At 54.1% G+C, this 19,547-nt stretch overlaps 3 protein-coding genes across 4 annotated transcripts; 1 reads left to right on the forward strand and 2 right to left on the reverse strand.

Annotated features, from left to right (window-relative positions):
• Nucleotides 1-596: 596 nt before the first annotated feature.
• On the forward strand, nucleotides 597-4,617 carry Yif1a (Yip1 interacting factor homolog A, membrane trafficking protein). Of its 2 annotated transcripts, XM_021203678.2 has the most exons (8): nucleotides 597-800; nucleotides 1,457-1,668; nucleotides 1,811-1,915; nucleotides 2,044-2,122; nucleotides 3,498-3,555; nucleotides 3,686-3,841; nucleotides 4,241-4,334; nucleotides 4,414-4,617. In XM_021203678.2, exons 1-8 carry the CDS (start codon nucleotides 770-772, stop codon nucleotides 4,558-4,560), a joined length of 882 nt encoding a protein of 293 aa, XP_021059337.1. In that variant the 5' UTR covers nucleotides 597-769; the 3' UTR covers nucleotides 4,561-4,617. The 2 variants fall into 2 exon arrangements, with proteins under 2 accessions (XP_021059337.1, XP_029397999.1); XM_029542139.1 differs by lacking the exon at nucleotides 4,241-4,334.
• Nucleotides 4,618-4,934: 317 nt separating this feature from the next.
• Cnih2 (cornichon family AMPA receptor auxiliary protein 2) lies at nucleotides 4,935-10,650 on the reverse strand. Its single transcript, XM_021199542.2, has 6 exons — nucleotides 10,297-10,650; nucleotides 6,789-6,857; nucleotides 6,341-6,388; nucleotides 5,982-6,094; nucleotides 5,736-5,879; nucleotides 4,935-5,563 (listed from the first exon to the last, which is right to left on the reverse strand). Exons 1-6 carry the CDS (start codon nucleotides 10,375-10,377, stop codon nucleotides 5,536-5,538), a joined length of 483 nt encoding a protein of 160 aa, XP_021055201.1. The 5' UTR covers nucleotides 10,378-10,650; the 3' UTR covers nucleotides 4,935-5,535.
• A 675-nt stretch (nucleotides 10,651-11,325) lies between these two features.
• On the reverse strand, nucleotides 11,326-18,963 carry Rab1b (RAB1B, member RAS oncogene family). Its single transcript, XM_021192700.2, has 5 exons — nucleotides 18,857-18,963; nucleotides 17,179-17,251; nucleotides 16,837-16,932; nucleotides 16,645-16,740; nucleotides 11,326-12,823 (listed from the first exon to the last, which is right to left on the reverse strand). The coding sequence occupies exons 1-5, from the start codon at nucleotides 18,868-18,870 to the stop codon at nucleotides 12,497-12,499; spliced, it is 606 nt and encodes a 201-aa protein (XP_021048359.1). The 5' UTR covers nucleotides 18,871-18,963; the 3' UTR covers nucleotides 11,326-12,496.
• Between the last annotated feature and the right edge of the window lie 584 nt (nucleotides 18,964-19,547).

Consider the following 19,547-nt stretch of genomic DNA (forward strand, 5'->3'; position numbering starts at 1 on the left):
CCAGCAGAGGCCCTCGCGTCTGAGCCCAGCGGCGGACTTTACAGGGCATTTTCAGCACCGGCCGACGGACAGCACCTGTTCTGAAAGGAGTGGGAGGGCGGAGGAGGAGTCAGCGTTCCAGGGCTCTGGGCACCGCTCTGTCACTCTCCTGGTGCGAGCAACAACAACACAGTCAAGCAGGCCGGGGCTCCAATACAGGACGGAGTGAATTGGAGGAAAGAGCACAGAATAGGGGCAGGGATCAGTCAGAGCTTGACCGACCGCCGCATTCTTCTTGGACTGCATTGCGGCGGAGCCAGCTTTGTGACCCGACTAGCTGGGTCGGTCCAGACCTTATCTTCCTATTGGCGTAGTCGTGGCAAGGAGCGTCAAGCGCCTCTTGGCGCAGACGCGGAACTAAGTTACAACTCCTTCCCACCTATTGGCTGGTAGCGCCGCAAATTAGCCAGTCTACTAGTCAATCCGAGAACATCTTGAGTAGCTCCGCCCCCTACCTGTCGGAAGTTGAATATGACAAAACCCGATTGGAAGAGAGCTCACCAGTAGCCAATTGAAAGTGTGAAGGGGGAGAACCAGCTCCTCCGACGAGCCAATGGTAGACAGCGAAGTGTGACGCCAAGGACATGGCTGCCACGATCGGACAGCCCTGGGACGTGTCGTGCTGTCTGGTAACTTCGGTCAGGACAAGGCAAGAGAAGTAGCTGTTTCAGTAGTGTTCGTACCCACGACTCAGCGAAGCCAGCCCTTGGGCAGAGCGAACGTCACGGCCATGGCTTACCACTCGGGATATGGAGTCCACGGTGCGTGAAGAGTGGGGAGGGCGGGGCGCGGCCTGGCAGCGGGGAGCCAAGTACGCTGAGAGACCCACTGGTCCGGTTGGAGAGGGTCTGCGGTGACCGCTGTCCAGGGCGGGGAGAGTGTCTCTCGGGTTCCTGCCCTGCCACACGGCAGCCTGTCCTGGACTTCGCCCTCACTAGCCAGTCCTGAGATCAGGCGGCGACAGCACTACTGGGATCCTCAAGTCTAATCTTGCATGTACCGAATTTGCCTCCAGAACTTCCTTTCCCTCTTACAACTCGGACAGCATTCCTGACCACTGTCCAGGATTCCGAATAGCCAATGTTGCCTTTTCTACCCGTGTTAAGGGTTGATTTTCCGGTGATTGTGCCCAAGCAAACGTCTTTTCACTCGCTAGTACTCAGAGATCATCTCCCTTGAGAGACTTCCTAGAAACTCCAAATGGGTTGTCATGTTTAGGCACGCCTTTCCCACTGCATGTAGTAAAGGATCCCCCCAAAAGGATAGGAGATCGACCTTAAAACTCATCCTGGCTTTTCCTCAACCATTGTTCGGTGCCTTAGGACCTATGCACAGCTTCCCAGCCTGGGAAAGGGGCAGTGGTCTGGGTTCTTGCTCTGTAATTCTGTAATCAACTTTGGTCCTCCCACACCTGCAGGTTCCAAGCATAGGACCCGGGCAGCTCCAGATCCTCCTCCACTCTTCGATGATACAAGTGGTGGTTATTCCAGCCAACTAGGCGGATACCCAGCCCCAGGAGCTGATGTAGCCTTTAGTGTCAACAACCTGCTTGGAGACCCAGTGGCCAATATGGCAATGGCCTATGGCACCTCCATAGCATCCCAAGGGAAGGACATAGTGCACAAAGAGGTGTGGCCTGGGCTCCTGGGAGGAGGGTGACAGGGCTTCTGGTTAGGGCTGGGGTGTCACAGGTTCCCATCTTACTCCCCAGGCATCCTTTAGGAAGGAGCACAGTAGGGCTTATCCATAGCCTCTTCTCTTTTACTTCCAGCTGCACCGTTTTGTGTCCGTGAACAAACTCAAGTATTTTTTTGCTGTGGACACAGCCTATGTGGCTAAGAAGCTAGGGCTGTTGGTCTTCCCATACACACATCAGGTGAGCTTCCCACCAGGCGAGCTGGCTGGCCTCTCCCCACTCGTGGATAACCTGACTGATCCTCAGATCTCAACCCCCTCTCTCTTTCTCTCTGCTCCTGTCTACCGGACCACCTCTGCCACTGCCAGAACTGGAAAATGCAATACAGTCATGATGTGCCTCTGCCCCCGCGGAAAGACCTCAATGCTCCTGACCTCTATATCCCCAGTGAGTCTCTGATGTGGGGCTTGGGCACAATTAGGAAGACGATTCAGTTAATGATCCAGCGTTCATTCATGTGGAACTGTTACTAGACACTGAGTTGACAGGATGACCAGTAGGAAACTTCCTGAATGTGACCTTGATTTTTTTTTTTTTTTTTTTTTTTTTTTTTTTTTTTTTTTTTTTTTTTTTTGAAAAAACACTTTTTTTTTTTTTTTTTTTTTTTTTTTTTTTTTTTTTTTTTTGGTTTTTCGAGACAGGGTTTCTCTGTGTAGTCCTGGAACTCACTTTGAAGACCAGGCTGGCCTTGAACTCAGAAATCCACCTGTCTCTGCCTCCCGAGTGCTGGGATTAAAGGCATGCACCACCATGCCCAGCCCTTCCTGACTTTTAGTGTGGACCCTGTCTCTCCAGCCTGGAACTCGGGGTTTTCACTTGGCTCAGCAGCTTCCAGCTGTAGGACTTCAGACTTTGAATCCTCACAGCTGCCTGTGTCCCCATGGCGCTTGTCAGGCTAGCTACATTGCCTCTGCACTTCACTTTTCTCTGTCCTGTTGGCTAAGAAGGTTCAGGCTCAGGGCAGGCAGGCAGGCAGGCAGGCAGGCAGGCAGGCACGCACGCACGCACGCACGCACGCACGCGGAAAGCAGATGTACTAGGGCGGAGCTGTCTGGAGGAGCTGTCAGGAAGGGCAGCCGCTAAGGTGGCTCTATCCTCTGTCCCTCCATGACCTCTGTCACAAAGCTGGTACTGCTGTCCTTTGTCATATGCCAGAGTCAAGGCTACAGGGCCTTAACTGCCCCACAGCTTACAGGTAGCAGGACTGTGCCTTCTGGTGGCTCCATTAACCTGCTGTCCAGGAGTTGAAATTGCTGCTGAAGCCTGCCTGGCTCCCTACATCTTTGAGCTCCTGTGAAAACAGCCCATAGTTAACCAGGGGTTTCTGCATGGCCAGTGGCCAAACTCCTAATTGTTGGTGGAGAGGGACCCTATTCCCAGAATCCTGGACCCTAGGGACAGCCTAGGTTGTCCATGAAGCTCTCTTTTTGGTTCTAGTCTTGCCAGAAATCAGGCTGGTTCCTGTCCAGGCTGAGCAGAGGTCTTGGCCATGGTGTTAATTTTGGAGACACTGCAGAGAGCTGATGAGTTTCCTAGTGTGGTAGGGAAGGTGATGTCTTATGGTCCTGGGAGGTCCAGTAGTAGTAAGCTGGAGGGGCAGTCGGAGAGGGGCACCGGGGACAGGACATTGGAGAGTGAAGTTGGGATATGCAGGGAGGGAAGTATGGGAGAGGCTGGAGTACTAGTGGACTTGAATGCCTAATGAGGGGCTCTGGGTGAGGAAGCTAGATTAACTACTTCCTCTTTTCTCTTCTCTTGGCAGCCATGGCCTTCATCACATACGTGCTGCTGGCTGGAATGGCACTAGGCATTCAGCAAAGGTTGGTATTCTCTTCTCCCTCCTGGCTTATGTCCCTTCCTCTGTAGGGAATCTGTGCCAGGTCCTAGCTCCCCCACCTCGCACCTGCCACAGAATGGCTCACCCTGACCTACCTTCTCCCATGGCTGCAGGTTCTCCCCAGAGGTGTTGGGCCTGTGCGCAAGCACAGCACTGGTGTGGGTGTTCATGGAGGTGTTGGCTCTGCTTCTGGGCCTCTACCTGGCCACCGTACGCAGTGAACTGAGTACCTTCCACCTCTTGGCTTACAGCGGTTACAAATATGTGGGGTGAGTGCCTGCAGGCCGAGAGGAGCCTGAAGGGTCTCTGGCTACAGCTTTTGGGCCTTTGTAGCAACAGACTTCATTGTGATGCTAGAGACAGTTTCTACTCCATCTCAACCTCCAGCTCTATGCTGTGAGTTGATGGCTGTTCTGACAGTCTCCCCTCCGAGCCAGTGACTTTAAAGATTGAGGATTTTTTAGTTACCTTGGGAAGCCCAGAGAAGAGAAGGGATTTCACATCCTGGGACTGAGTCCTGAACCTTGCAGATCCATCTGGAGTCTGGTTCTTTATAGGGAACAGCCCCATGTCATGGGTCATGGTACTGAGTAGTTCTAGGCCCTGGGAGGTGGAGCTAGTCTCAGGCTCGAACCTCGGAAATCACCAGTTCACTCCTGCATCCCCAGGATGATCCTTAGTGTGCTCACGGGGCTGCTCTTCGGCAGTGATGGCTACTATGTGGCCCTGGCCTGGACATCATCTGCGCTTATGTACTTCATTGTGAGTGTGGGGCGGCCCCTCCCCTTCTCCTCTGGGACACATTTCCCTTCCTAGCCCACTCAGCTCTCCTCTCTTCCAGGTACGATCTTTGCGGACTGCAGCTTCGGGCCCTGACAGCATGGGGGGGCCAGCCCCTCAGCAGCGACTCCAGCTCTACCTGACCCTGGGAGCAGCTGCCTTTCAGCCACTTATCATATACTGGCTGACCTACCACCTGGTCCGGTGATCCCTGGTCCTTAGGTGGCCCTGATTTTTCCATACATTGAAGACTTGGTTTCCTTAACTTGGCTTGACCCTGGTTCCTGACTAGGCTTCAGGCTTCTAAGAGAAGGGTTAGCAGATCCAGGGAGAGCATCCTGGCGGCATCTTTTATACTGCCTTGAAAAACAGCTGGAAGGGTCGCATCGGACACAGCTGGAAAGGGAGGATGGAAGGGTGGCTACAAGGAGACTCCCAAGGCTTCAGATACATCTGAGGGTTCCAGAAAAGCCCGGAGCAAGTAGGGCAAGGCTCACAGTGCTGGGGTTAGCTCTGGGTTGTTACCTCTAGAATATTCCACTTAACCCTATGTGTTCAAGCCTTCCAGAGCACAATTGGGGCTTGTCTGTTTTCAGTAGTTTATTCATATTTTGTCACAAATGTCGGGGATGGGGTGCTGGACTCCTCCAGGCAACATAGAAAATAGGTCCAAGGGACAGGACGGGCTGGATTTGGGATAAGTAGAGGCTGGGTTGGAAAGAGCGCCTGGGGAGGGGAGAGGGCAGACTAGGGATGGGGCTGCCCCCATGTTGAGCCTGCTCATTCCTGGTGCAGGTGCCCCCCCACCTGCATGGGGAGCTTCAGGGTGAGGGCCAAGGTGGGCTGCCCAGTATTTCCAGGATCAAGGTCTGCCTGTTGGCAGGGCCCAAATTCCCCTGGAATGGACAAGACCGGAAGTCCTACCCCTTCCAGGACAACTGCCATGCCTAGCTGCAGGCTAGCAGAGGAGCCCCCACCCGTTTAGAGCTTTGCCTGGCCCTAGTCGGAAGGGGAGAGCTCTGAAGGCGGGGGTCCCCGCAGCAGCAGTTTGGGGGTTGGAGAGGCTGGAGGCACCAGTGCCTCCTTCCTCCCCAGGGCTGAGGCCTCTGTGGCCAGAGGGGCAGGGCTGGGGGTGCACAGGCGTCCGGTCCGTTCTGGGCTTGCTCCCTGGCCGGCTTCCCCCTTAGAAGCTCACCAACGTATAAACCATACTGTGGGGGAGATGAGGCTGTGAACGTGTGTACCTGAGAAAGCCTGCCACCCTTCAATCATGCCCTGAGTTGTCTATTGTCCTCAAAGGCAAAAAGAGGGACCCGGGAACTAAGGGCCCAAAGCCGGGGATGCCCCTTGCCTGGATCCCAACTGCTGTGGCCACAGCCTCACCTGTACAGGTAATAGAAGAAGGACAGCAGGTAGAAGGCGAGTTTGCACCAGGACTCCTTCTGGCAGTAGTTGAGGATGTCAGCATTCATGATAGAGACCGCATCATACATGACCTCAGAGCCATCCGCAGGACGGTGGAAGTACCTGGTGTGAGGGAGGCCTGAGTGCCCCCTCTAGCCATCCGGGTCTGACCCCCATCCTGCCAGCCCCCATCTTTGTGTCCCCGAGGTAACCGCTTGCCCTCACCTCCAGAGGTGGTAGAAGAGGAGGGGGATGTTGAGGCCCAGGGTCACCCACTCTGCTGCACACAGAAACATCAGACAGAAGAGGCCGTGGATGGAGTATTCCGGGACCACCAGCTGAGGGGGGGTGAGGGTGAGAAGTCAGTGGTCTGGTGCCAGGACGGACCCAATGGCACAGAGGGGTAATGATGTTGGGAAGTGCCAACCATGATCTCAGAACTAAAAGGCCTTTCTGGCTAGCCATTCCCACCCTCCTGGGTGGCAAAGTGGACCAAATAGGCTCAAAGAAAAGGCAGGACTTGCTGTGGTTCTACAGAGAGCGAAAGAGCGAGCAGCACTAGCTAGGCGCTTCCTCACACTGACCTTCCTCAGGAGACAGCAGATGCGTTCGATGTTTTTCAAACGCTCGCGCTGTAGGGAAGGAAAGGGCCTAGATAAGGGAAGCCAAGGAGCAGAAACCAGGGCGCCTCCCACGGCACCGGGCGTGGTCACCAGAGGGCGCCAGAACTCTCTGCGGTGTCTTCTCAGGCAAGCAGCCCGCCGTCCCCATGGTGACTGTCGCCATGGAGGGGCCTTCACCCGCATCTCCATGGCAACGGCCCAGAGCCTGGAAAAGGCTTCCCCACTAGGAGGAACCCGAGCCCTGAGTCCGCTCCAGGTGTTTGCGGGGGTGGGGACGGAGGAAAGTACAGGGTCACCTCATCAGCCCTCCACATTGCACCCCCATCTTCCCGATCTCCATTCCCACCCTCCACTATGACAAAAAGACAAACGGACGGACACACCTCAGCACAGCACATGTATCACTTACTGCCCGCGCTGGGTTCCCCTGGTCGATGGGGTTCTTGAAGTCAGTCCGCAGCTCATCAAAGGCTATGATCTGGGGGTAGGGGCGTGTGCCTGTCAGGGTTGGGACAGGCCCACCACCCATAACACCCCAGGCACCAGATGGCTCAAAGGAAAAGAACACCGGCTCCTTGGAGGGATCTGGATGGTAAACCTCCCTCTTTTCCACACAGATACACACACACACACACACACACACACACACACACACACACACACACACACACACACACACACACACACACACACACACACACACACACACGTCACACGTGCCTGTCCTTCCTTGGAATAGGGACATATATGTGGAGACCCTGTTGAGTGGAGCTTATTTCTTAGTGGAAAAGCATGGCAGCTCCAGGCTCACAGAGCCGTTGACAATGCCCCATACATTTCAAGACACGACCTCTCCTCTCATTCGAGTACAGGAACCCGAGAGGCTTGTTACACAGTTCTTGTCCAAGAAGAGCCCCAGGAAGAGAACTCCTGATCAGAGTTAGGGGTAGCGCAGCACTCCATATGGGTTGGTGGGGTTCAAGCTGACTAAGCATTTGGCGAACAAATGGGAGAAATGCAGTCCAAGCAGTGGTGAGAACAGATACAGAAGCACAGAAGGTTGAAGGAACATTCAGAAAGCAGCAGGTTCACGGGGTTGGGTGCTGTGCGAATGGGAAGAAAGGGAACGGTACAAGGTGGGTGGAAGGGTCAACAGAGTCTAGTCCCCGGATGGACAGCCAACAAAGACTAGGTTTTAACATAGGAGTAGGGGGAGTCCTAGTGGTTTGTAAAGCCACGAAGTGGGGACAACAGTTTAGGAATGCTGGGGATACAAGCTGGCTAGCAGTCACAGCCAAGACAAACACACGGCAGGCTTTATTAGCCTGAACCCTGTAACAACCTAATGACTTAGGTGCCAGCATTGCTTTCATTTTTGACTTACAGGTGAGAAAACAGGTTAGGCATCATGTCCAGGGTCACAAGGGCTACTAGGCAGTAAACTTAAGCCAGTTAAAAGTGCTGCCCACGTCGTCCAGGGGTAGATCAGTGACGGGCAGGTTGGCCTGCTTTGTGTCCAGGGAGGGGTTCACTGCATGGTGGTCTTAAGTGAGAAGGATGGTGGCCATGGAAATAGCTATCCATTGCTCTCTAGTAGCCCGCTTCAAAGGGCCTGTGTGATAGGGGGAGTGACAGTAGACGGCCCCAAGATACCTTCTATTATGGTGTGTCTATGTCTGGGGGATGGTGGTGTATTCAGAAATTCTTGAGGGAGCAGATATTTGAGATGAAGCTGTGGACCTGGAAGGAACTGCAGGTAACCTGGGGGAGGCAGGCTGGCAGAGAAGCCTGACTGAGGGGGAAGGGGAGTTCCTTCCCTTCCCCTTTATCCCCAGGATGAGGCAGCAGGCCCACCACCCCCAAACATCCTAGACCCCATACGGCTCAGAGGAAAAGAACATGGGCTTCCTGGAGGGAGCTGGGGCCATCTGGAGCCCCTCCCCCAATTCCTCATTGACTCTGGGCTGCTGCCTGCCTGAGAGACACAGCAACAGGGTCCAGCAGGGGCGGAAGGGTACCGTCTGTCTGCCCCGAGCTGGCACCATCAGTAGGCAGCGGGTGTCGAGCCTCCCACCCCCCAGGATGCCTGGCGCTGACTCAGCATCGTCTCCCCCCACCCCCAACCCCGGAACAAACAATTCTCCACTGTGACAGCTGACACACGTCACTCACCAGGGTTGCCTAGTGACTAGTGGGACCTGGGATTTTGGCTCAGGTTTTACTTATGAACAGCTTTGATCTGCGGACCACATTCTCTCTCCTGGACTTTGCATGTACAAACCCATTTTACTGATAAGGAAACAAACGGCTCCAGCCTGATAAGATGACCAAGCTAAACGGGTGAAAAGCTCAGTGCCTCACAGTGGAAGGGTCCCAGAAAGGTTTGTCGAGAGAACAGAGGTGCTGCTCCAAACCTCAGCAGACTTCATCTCAGCCTGGACACTCTGCAAGGGCAAGGTCCAGGTCTTACGCAGCCTGGCTCCCGGGCAGCTGCTATACAACTGTCCTAGGTAGGCTCTGAGGAGCTCCTAAGAAGGGCCCCACCAGGGAAGTGGGGTTGTGAGTGGGAAGGGGCTCCTTAAATTTCAGGAGCTAGCTAGCTATCTTGCTTGGGTCCCCCCATTTTTCTAATTCTTAGGACCCAAGTTCTCCTGCCCCCACAGAACTGTCCAAGGCCCTGGGGCCTGGGACAGGAAGCACATAATGGATTCGAAGTGATGGAGGAACAGAAAAACAGAGCAGAGGACAAGAAACCCAACTGGGAGACCTAGATCAAGACTGGAGCAAAGTGAGGGATTGGGCTGGAGATGATGCCTGTGGGGGCTCAGGATCTAGTACAATAGTGGTCTAGTATATGTCAAGGAGTAAGGGGGGGAGGACAAAGGAAGAGATGGGGTGCTTTCTGGGAGGCAGCAAGTCCCAGAAAGACACAAGAAATGGAGAAAGCAAGAAAGGTAAAGCAAGAGAGGCAGGAGAGACGCAGATGCAATCAGGTAAGAGAACACTAAAAAGAGGGTTAAGACAAGACCAGATGTGCATGCTAGTAGCTACAACAGATAGACAGGCCTGTATGGGACCCATTTGGAGCAAAAACCTCAGAGGGCATGGGAGGAGGGGAAGCTGGAAGGAGGGGCAGAGACCTTACCAGTGAGCTTGAGGCTCACGGTTCTATAGAGGAGGCCCTTGGAAAGCCCAGGAGAACTAGGTACAAGAACCCTCTTTTTTCCAATGGGAAACCGTTTGAGATGAGATGAGATATTCTGAAGAGTGAATGTGAGGCCAGGCCAGGGTGAGGGCAGACCAGGAGTGAGGGGCAGGAAAGACAAAAGGCATGTATGTGGAGGAATAAGAAGGAAGCTGGAAAGTGAAAGTGAGACCAGGTGGGGGCTAGGTTCTTGAGCTGCTTCTAACCTATCCCACTTGGGTCAGAGAGGGGTCCAGGAGGGGACAGGGTTAATGGGTTCCAAGATACGCGGGTCTTGTAAACAGATGCAGTTGCCATAGCAACCATCTCCATCATTCTGGTTGGAAAAACCCACAAAGGAGAGGGGTTCAGCGCGCGCGGGGGGGGGGGCACACAGACAAACTGCCCGATGGACAGACGGGGGTAGATGGATGAGAATGTAGAAGGATCAAGAATTCCGCCCCCCTGCCCAATGACTGGATAAGGCAAGGAGAGGGTCAGGACCTACTGACATACCCACAGACAGGCGGGGGCGGTGAAAGAAGGGGGGCTGCCCCCGGGGAAGGAAGCCAACGACAAGGGGGTGTTGGGGGGTGCAAACAGAAACCATGGGGGCTAGTGGAAAAGACCTTTCAAGTTTCCCCGGAGCGCTGATACCATCAGCCCCAGCCCCCTCCTGCTCCATAAGCCCACTTGCCCCCCACCCCCGCCCCCAGTCCAAGCCCAGTCTTACGTGCCAGATGACAAAGAAGATGAGGGAGGCGCACAGCACCAGGGTGAGCATGTAGCAGAATGCTGCGAAGGTGAACGCCATGGCCCCCGCGCCGGGCGGTGGCCCGGGGGGCGCCAGCGCGGGGTCTGGGCGCAAGGGGACGCCCCCCGGCCCACACTTAGGGCCGGCCGGGCATGGCCCACCGGACTCGAGGGACACGGACAGCGCGTCCGGGACCAGGGCCACGGGGCCGTGGGGCGCGGGCCGTGGGGCTCGGGGGGCGCGTCCGCTGCCGGCTGCCCGGGCCCCGATAGCTCATCCTGCGATCCCTCGCCCGCGGCTCCCTCGCTCTCCAGCCCGCGAACCCGGCGGGGCGGAGCCGGGGGCGGGGCCGCCTTGCAGCGGCCTCGGGCGGGGCCGAGACTCAGAGCGCCCCTCCGCCAGCCTAATCAGCCCAGCACAGACAGCTACTCACCCCAATGAGCCCAGTGTTTGTGCACCTTCAGAACATGCAGACCAACTCTCAGACAACTAGCCCACTATAGCCACATTCTGTACTTCGTCTCCAATTCTCACACACAGTGCTGGCTCAGGGGGACACAACTGAGGTCCTAATGTAGAGAAGCACTTGTCAAAGCTCAGGATAGCTGGCATCTGGCTTCAAGTCAGAAGAGGGGACTCAAGTCGGGGACTGGAGGGGGTGAAGACTAAATGCAATGCAGTTCATGGGAGGGGGGCAGGGAACCAATGCCTGCTCCTTGCTCCTAACTTCATGCCTTGCACGCCTGTCCCAGTGGATGTTGGTGGCTCACCTGACGGCCTCCTGCCAGCCTCCCTCTGCTGACAGATCCGTGCTGGGCCCTTGGGGACATCTCATAGTCGCACAGCAGGCTTTCCCAGCCCCAGTATGTGGGTCAAGGGCTTTTACCAGCAAACTTAAGATACAGTCCAAGCCAGGACCCCCCATGCATCACACCAAACTCTGGACTCCAGTTCTACCCAGCAACTCAAAGCTGACTCAGACCATAGACCACACTCAGTCACCACAGCTTCCTTGCAAAAACCCTTGGCTTATCCAAGGGCCAGTGGAAATTTATTTTTTCATCCTTTTCCATCTTCCCCCAAGTGGCTTTTCCTTGCAAAATGCCTGATCTGATGCCAGAGGGGAACCTGGGAGCAGAGGCTCCCTCCCAGAGGGGCAGCCCAGGGACTTAAATACACACTGGAGGGGAAGGACAGGTTGTAGGGTGAGACTGGCAAGAGACAGCACAAAGAACATGGCTTCTTAGGTAAAGACCAAAGGTTTTCTACAGGAAGCTGTGCCAGAGGGTGGGGGCCAGGATTCTGAGTTGGGAGGGGGAAGAGCCCCACAACCCCAAATTGCACCCACATTCCCCAGAGAAGTAGGTCTGGCCCTGTCAGGCTCTGAGGAATGGAGGAAGAACAAGCCAGATGTACTGCCTCGGAAAAGGGAGGTGGTGCTGGCAGAGTGAGGGTTAAGGCTGGTGCCCGGCCTTTGGCAAGGTGGGCCTTCCGCCTCCACTTTCCTCAGGGACAAAGGGGCTCGGTGGGCAGGCAGCACATGGGCCTGGCCCTGGCAGGGCAGGGGAAGGCAGGAGCAGGCTCCCTCCTGGCTTGAGACATAGGCACAGCTCAGCCATCCGCCCACCTACCCTAGATGTGCTCAAGACCTAACGGCAGCTGGACGGCTCAAGCTGTGTGTGGGAGCGATGGAGTGAGGCAGAGAGGAGGAAAAGGTGGCTATGGGGCTCTCGCAGCCCTGGCACCTGTCCTGAGGTCCGATGCAGGACCCTGGATCTGAGGCCCTGGATCCCCTGGCTATGGCCTGCACCCGGGGGCGCAGAGGCAGGGAGGCCCTTGCTATTGGGAAGAAAGGAAAGGAGAAACCCAGTGCAGCATACGTGGGGGTGAGTGACAGCGGAGCCCTCATTCCAAAGAAAGGTGCGTGGTGGGCATCTTTTCAAGGTACCCAGAGGCAGCAGNGGAGCAGTCCTTGTGACCACCCCAGCCACAGGTTCTGCATGTCCTCCATGNGGGCCCTGACAGGACTGGGACTCAGAGCAGAAGGCAGATGGGCCAGAGGAAGATGGGGAGCNCAGGACACCCCAAAGCTACAGACTCAAATGCCCTAGGAGAGGGAGGCACTTCCTGCCCCCTCCAGGGGCATCATCTGGAGAAGGTGCCCTCCCCCAGTGCCCTCCTAGCAGCAGCCACCGCTAGCAGGCTTCACAGGAGTGCTGTCGATCTTCAGGTTGGGCCGTTCACCCCCAGACGCTGCTCCTGGCCCCATCCGCTTTTTGATCTCTGCAGCCATTGTCATGAATGCCTGCTCAACATTGGTGGCATTCTTGGCACTTGTCTCCAGGAAGGGGACACCCAGAGAGTCTGCAAATTCCTTGGCTGTGGTGTTGTCCACGACCTTCTTGGTGGTGAGGTCACTCTTGTTGCCTACCAGGAGTTTATTGACATTCTCACTGGCGTAGCGATCTATCTCCTGCAGCCACTGTTTCACGTTGGCGTAGGATTCCTAGGCACAGTGTCCAATGTTACTGCACACCCACACCCAGGCCGACCCAGGTCTAGAGAACAGGACTCCTTTGAAAGGTAGGCCCTGAGCATGGCGATTCTGACAAAGTCTCCCCCCAGGTTTAGCTTTCCCCTGGTTCTCTCCTGGTGGAGTAGCGCCTGCCAGTGGCCATCACAACAGCTGCCTGCACCTACAGCCACCTCTGTTTCCTGCAGTTCTCTCTCCCTAAACCACTCCTGAGAAGCCAAGGGCATGCAGGTGACACTAGGCATGATTGATGCAGGAAGACCACAAGTTTGAGACCAGCCTAGGGAATGTAATGAGACCTCAAAATAAAAGTAATGAAAAGGGGGGCATGGAGAGATGGCCCAGTGGTTAAGAGCACTGGTTCAACTGCCAGTACCCACAAGGCAGCTTACAACTGTCTGTAGCTCCAATTCCAGGGGATCTGACACCCTCACAGACACACCTGAAGACAAAACCACCAATACACATAAAAATAAGTCATTAAAAATAATGAAAAGGAGGCAGGCATGGTGGCGCACGCCTTTACTGCCAGCACTCAGGAGGCAGAGGCAGGCGGATCTCTCAGTTGCCAGCCTGCTCAGTTCTAGGGCAGCAAGAGCTGCACAGAGAACCCCTTTAGCACTTCCCCAAGTCCCTGTCCCCCCACCCCCAAAGTGGCAGGCATTCTACGTCTGAGCTACATAATCTCCCGCCTTTACATTTTGAAGCTTTGGAGTCCATGGGAGGTAAAGGTTCCTCACAGGGCGACCCTTTGGCTAGTGAAGGAGATAGGGTTCACCTGCTTCTGACACCAACAATTCTAGCAGCTTGACATGGAACTTGTACAAAGGATGGAATTTCTACAAATGGGCTACATGTGCACCGAGTATATGGCTCATGCTCTTGGATGCCAGAAGAGGGGTTAGTTCCTCTGGAACTGGAGTGACAGACTTGTGAGCTGCCATGTTAGTGCTGGGAACAGAAACCCAGGTCCTCTGGAAGAGCAGTAAGCACTCTTACTACTGAGCCATCTCTCCAGCTCCTGCTTTTCCTTCAAGTACATTGTGTTCTAATGTACACATCGGCATGTCTTACGCTGGGCTCTATGTTGAAAGGAGGGGACATCAAACATGCACCTGCCTTAGGGTACTGGGGACTAGAGAAACAGACCAGTACACACACATGGCAAAATGGGATAAAAAGCCAGCGATGGGCAGCCCCAGGACGACGACTGCCTGGGAAGCAACAGCTGACCCTAGCAGGAAAGGATGGGCTCGACTAAAAGCTACCTGCTGAGGACACAGCATCTGCTAGGATGAGAGGGTGTGATGCCTTTGGGAAGTGAGAAAAGAGCAGACTGCAGATTGGGAGGAACTGATCAGGACAGAGCTCAAAAAGTGTCAGCCTAGATGAACTTAGCACGATCGTGAGCTAGTGGGGGTGTTCTTAGATGAAGAGTACAGGGTCACACCTACGTTCTGGAAAAAGAGCCTGGGCAGGACTAGAGCAGACCAATAAGATGCAGAGCAACTGAGAAGCAGATGGGCTAAGCTAGAGTCCTAAACCAGGGAGCAAAGCAGAGAACAGCAGAGACTTAATCTTGACTGTCACCTAAGCTTGGTCATTTATTACATGACCTCAGCTATCTAGTCACCTGACCTGGGTCAGTTTCCTCTTTTGTACAGATAACACCTCCCAGCAGAATTGTTGTCTGCAGGAGAATGGAAGCAGGCCTGTCTCATAACAAGCGCTCAATTAGCAAGAGCTGCTATTATCCTCATCACTGCTATTATTATGAGGGACAGATGAAGTGAGGAGGGAAGGACGGAGGTGCCTGGAGACTAACTATGGAGACGGCAAGTTTTCTGCTCAGGAAAACAAGGATTATGTTACAAAATGAGGATGCAGGAAGTGGGTTGGGGAGATGGTGAGTGGAGCAATGGAGTCTGAATCCTGCAGCTGGTGAGGAGCCCACAGAGGCAGCTGAAGGCAGGGAAGGGGCTTTGTCTTTTCTGGGGTACCAGAGGCAAGTTACTGACACCTCTGGAAAACAATTTCTTCATATAGAAGTATGCTGAACTAGTCAGTGCTTTTCAACTTGACACAAACCTAAACATCTGGAAAGAGGTCATCTAAACTGAGGGATCGTCTCCATCAGACTGCCCTGTGGACTTATGGGGCATTTTCTTGATCGATGGTTGATGGGGGAGGGAGGGGCGTGCAGCTCACTGTGGGCAGTGTCACCCTTGGACAGGTTGCCTTTGGTATGGGCAACAAGGCAGGAGGCACCTTTCTCTGTGGCTCCTGTTTGAATTCATGCCTTGGCTTCTTTGGTGACAGACTGAGATGAGACAAGCCGTTTCCTCCCACCTGGTGTTTACTGTGGCAACAGAAAGCAAAGCAGAGCACAAGGGCTTTGCCATTTCATTCACTGGCTAAGAAGAGCGTCCAGATTACTCCCATTAGACACCGAGGGCCAGCACAGCGCGACAGAGAGAAGAGAACCCATGGACATAAGAATCTCGTTTCACAAGACAAAACCCAAACCACAGAAGTGGTTAGGGTCTGTCAGGATGCTTAAAATATGGGTTAACGGGCAGTAAAGGTGTGTCAATAAAAAAAGAACTAAAGGGGTTGGTGTATAGCTCGCTGGCCGAGTATATGCTTAGTTGTGGGGGACAGGGGAGCTACAAAAATTTTCAAGGAAAGAGAAGAAAACAAGCGCAAGAAGTCCATTTGGGCAAGAAGGTGATTGGGCTTTTGGCAGTAACTAAAGCCTTGGTGACCTCTGAGTGACACTCAGGTCACCCAACTTGGAAGTGAAGGCATGGGTGTCACAGTTTCTGGGCTCTCCCAGCCCGGGACTCATCACACTTCCACATCCCTGGGGAGAGGGAAAAAGCAAAGCAGATGAATGGGTCAGGAGACCAGGCTTTTACTAACTAGATGGAAAGCCTTAGCAAGTTACTGCACCAGCCCGAACACGTCTTCATCTTTAAGACGAGAACACGAGGGATTTCTCATGAGCATCAAAAGACAGTTATGGGGCCGGGCGTGGTGGTGCACGCCTTTAACCCCCGCACTTGGGAGGAAGAGGCAGGCGGATTTCTGAGTTTGAGGCCAGCCTGGTCTATATGGATTGAGTTCCGGAACATTCAAGGCTACAGAGAGAAACCCTGTCTCAAAGTAACCAAAACAACAACAACAACAACAACAACAACCAACCAACCAACCAATTAGAAGCTAGACAGAGTGGTGGCTGCCCAGGACCTACTAGGGAGGCTAAGGCAGACCAATTAAGCTGAAGAATTTGGGACAGGCTGGTAACAGAGTGAAACTCACATTTAATGGGGTAAACTGCCAAGGAGATCTAAAGGCTGCAGTGTCTATAAGCTGCAAGACACTGTCAGGTCAACTGTTGGCTGCTGCCAGTGTGACACATGACTGAAGCCACCACAGCACATACAGGATTTCAGAATGTCTGCTTACATTGGGCTCCTTCATGTGTTGTCTAAAGCCTTCCAATTGCTCCCTGAATCTGCAGACAGGAAGCACGGAACCAACAGTAACCAACCAGCTGACTAACTGCCACCAAACACGGGTGTCTGCTAAGTCTAGAATAAGGTGGCAGGAGCCACGAAGCCTGGTTCTATCAAGACTCCATGACAGGGTTTGGTAGGATCCATTTCTGTGGGTTGTTGCCCTTTTTATGGAGCAATTCAGTATAGTGTCTCAGAAAGCTTAAGGAAAATGAAAAGAGGAAAAGCAGCAAGAATCAAAACTCAAGGCTAAGGAGGCAAGGCTGCAAGCAGTACCTGGTCAGTGACGTCGTACACCACAATGATGCCATGAGCCCCCCGATAGTAGCTGGAAGTGATGGTCCTGAACCGTTCCTGACCAGCGGTGTCCCACTATGAGTCAGGAGGAAAAGGGTAGGTCAGCCACAGGAGAACTCCCACCCCAAGGAAATCACTTTTGCCTGAGGGCTGGAGAGGAGCCATACTCACAATCTGCAGTTTGATGGTTTTGCCGTCCAGCTCAATGGTTCGAATCTTGAAGTCCACACCAATGGTGCTGATGTAGCTCTCTGTGTATGTGTCATCCTGAAAGGTTGTGGCTAGTGAGACGGACTGGACAGACAGGCTCCTGCCCCTGCTGTGCTGCTCACTGCAAGCCTGGGTTCTAAGCTCCCCAACTTGCAAGGAAGGCCTGGGCCCCTGCTAAGGCGGCTCCAGCAACCTCACTCTTGGTTCTGAGACTGGCAACTACCGTGTTCTGAGTTGCCCCTTCTTCCTCCCAGTGGCCAGCCAGTACCCCAAGTGGATAATACAGGGGTGCTTCTTACTCACAGCAAACCGCAGGAGCAGGCACGACTTGCCCACGCCCGAGTCACCAATCAAAAGCAGCTTAAACAGGTAGTCACTGGCAAGAGAAGATGGGAAGGTATGAAGACAAGCAGGAAGTCCTCCCCTGGCCCTTCCTGCGCTAAGGACAACAGCACTGTAAGGCATACTTCTGCTTGGTCTACTACGGTGCTCACTAGAGCCTTCTACTGTTCTGAAAAAGGGACAAAAATAAATTTAAAAATCGACCCTTACTAGCCCCCAATAAGCTAGCACAATTTGCTAAGAGATATGTGGTGCCATTTGGTAGAAACTAAGAAAGTCACATTAGGCCATACAGTATGCCAGCCTAGGACCCAAAAAGAAAAGCCTGGCCCACGAAGTAAACATAAATATGAAGCTGGAATGGGAGGTGGTGTGTGTGTGTGTGTGTGTGTGTGTGTGTGGTGAGGGGAGGGCGGTGCATGCCTTTGATCCCAGCACTCAGGAGGAGGAAGAGGCAGAGGCAGATAGAATTCTGGGTCCTAGGCCAGAAAAATCCAAAACAAAACAAAAAACAAATGTGAAAGAGCCTGAGATGAAGTCACTAACAGGAGGCAGTCAACAAGTGGCCATGGAAGCAGCTGTCAATACTAAACTGGAACTGGCCCTGTGTGGAGTACTTGAAATGCATCCTTTACTAAATCCTCACAACAGGGCAAACTAGTGGGTGAGTGTTATTTCCCACTACCGAGGAAACCAGAGGTCACAGAAGGGAGGTGACTTGCCCTAAGCAGTTGAAAACTGTGACTGGAAACCAGGCCTGTCAGACTCCAAGCCTCCTAAGCCCACTACTGAGCTCGATCCTTCCTCAAGGAAATCTGAGGCCTAGAGTTGGGGAAGAAAAAGGAAGTGGAGAAGGGGAAGAAGAGAACGTGGGTGCAAAACTGTATGCTGGCCATCTACTTCAAAGGGTTTGAGGAATAAAAATTCCACTCCAAGGGAGCAAGCAAACTCCACATTCACCTAAAGTTCTTTGGCAGTGTGACAGGAGAGGGAAGCCGTGTGACAGTAGCACTGAAGTCCTGAGCAAAGGTGAGAGGACAGAAAAGAACAGACCGCCCGCCGGGAGCACCATGGCAGCGCGACCCAGGCAAGGCAAATGGTAGCCTCAGAGGAAAGGATCTGCAGGGGATGTCAATCAAACAGGGACTTGGGGGTCCCCTCTTGTCTGGTTAGCTTCTGGGCCAGCCCCGGGACCGAGGCTCCAGAAGAAAGGCAAAGGCAGAGGAGGTTCACAGCCCAACTTAAAGTACTCGACTATAGAGATCAGAAACTGTAGTGATGGTGTCCAAACCGCCTGTCCTTGGTCAAGCTGTAGGTGGGCAAACTGAAGCTCAGGGAGACCAAATCTGCACGGTCACCTAACCAAAAAGGGCTGTGAGGGCTGGTGCTGCGGGCTCCAAGTGCTGCCCATTCAGGCTGCAGCCTCCGCGCCCCGGGCTGCAGAACTCGGGGTGTTGAGCCGGGGTCCTGGGGATCCCGGGGGGAGGGGCAGGACCCGGATGTAGGGGGGTCAGCGGAAAAGGGACCCGGATGTGGGGGCGCCGCGCAGTTCTGACCAAGGGCAGACAACTTCGGCAAGCATATAGCCCCATAGACAGGATCGAGGCTGCGCCGCACGGCGCGGGCGGGGCTCACTCACTATTCGGGGTTCATGGCGGCAGCGGTGGCCCGCTCGGTCGCTCCCAGTCGGCTCTGCTCCGCCTCCCGTTCCAAGATGGTTGCCGCTCCGCCCTAGAGGCCCCGCCCGCGCCGCGCAGGCGCAAATCCTTCCGACTCGGGTTGCGCCCCGCTGCCTTGCGGAACCTGTAGTTTCCATGGATATTCGACTTGCCACTGCTGCGCAGGCGCAACCCAGGGAACGGAGTAGCCATGCGCTCCAGAAGCCACCCGCGAAAGGCCTTCTGGGGTCTGTAGTCTTCCCAATCCCTGAATCGACCCAGCTACAAAAATCTTCGTTGGGCTACCTAATCTGCAGGTCTAGGATCTTGTTTAGTACCGAGATAGGTGGGTATAGTTCTCCTTTGAGGTGGGCTGCCACTTTTACCCTCCTCGGTTCGAAGATTGAAACTAGAAGGTGTGGTGTATTTAGGACCAGAAATTTTTGACTTATTCAGTGTTCTTCGTGGGATGGACACTGCAGCTTTAGTACCAGGATTATGTGATCACTAGTATTACATATATGAAAAATCACCTCAGGAAACTCAGTCCAAGAACATATTAAGCAGTAGAAGTCATAACAGGCGGAATTGTCTAGAACCCTATAAGGGCATGTGTTAGGTGCAACCCCAAATCTGTAGCATCCCCCCCCCCCAACAGTTCAGGATAATGGC

The sequence above is a fragment of the Mus pahari genome, chromosome 1, assembly GCF_900095145.1.
Source record: "Mus pahari chromosome 1, PAHARI_EIJ_v1.1, whole genome shotgun sequence".
NCBI classification, from domain to species: domain Eukaryota; kingdom Metazoa; phylum Chordata; class Mammalia; order Rodentia; family Muridae; genus Mus; species Mus pahari.

Excerpts from the sequence above, each read along its gene's own strand:
- Cnih2 (XM_021199542.2), bottom strand. The coding sequence starts at position 10,377 with ATGGCGTTCACCTTCGCAGCATTCTGCTACATGCTCACCCTGGTGCTG. Across the intron at positions 6,858-10,296 it reads TCTTCTTTGTCATCTGGCAC|ATCATAGCCTTTGATGAGCT; the intron begins GTAAGACTGGGC and ends CCCTACCCCCAG. Across the intron at positions 6,389-6,788 it reads AGGGGAACCCAGCGCGGGCA|CGCGAGCGTTTGAAAAACAT; the intron begins GTAAGTGATACA and ends CCTTCCCTACAG.
- Yif1a (XM_021203678.2), top strand. The coding sequence starts at position 770 with ATGGCTTACCACTCGGGATATGGAGTCCACG. Across the intron at positions 2,123-3,497 it reads TCCTGACCTCTATATCCCCA|CCATGGCCTTCATCACATAC; the intron begins GTGAGTCTCTGA and ends TTCTCTTGGCAG. Across the intron at positions 3,556-3,685 it reads GCACTAGGCATTCAGCAAAG|GTTCTCCCCAGAGGTGTTGG; the intron begins GTTGGTATTCTC and ends CCATGGCTGCAG.
- Rab1b (XM_021192700.2), bottom strand. Across the intron at positions 16,933-17,178 it reads GCCTGCTCCTGCGGTTTGCT|GATGACACATACACAGAGAG; the intron begins GTGAGTAAGAAG and ends ACAACCTTTCAG. Across the intron at positions 12,824-16,644 it reads TGTACGACGTCACTGACCAG|GAATCCTACGCCAACGTGAA; the intron begins GTACTGCTTGCA and ends CACTGTGCCTAG.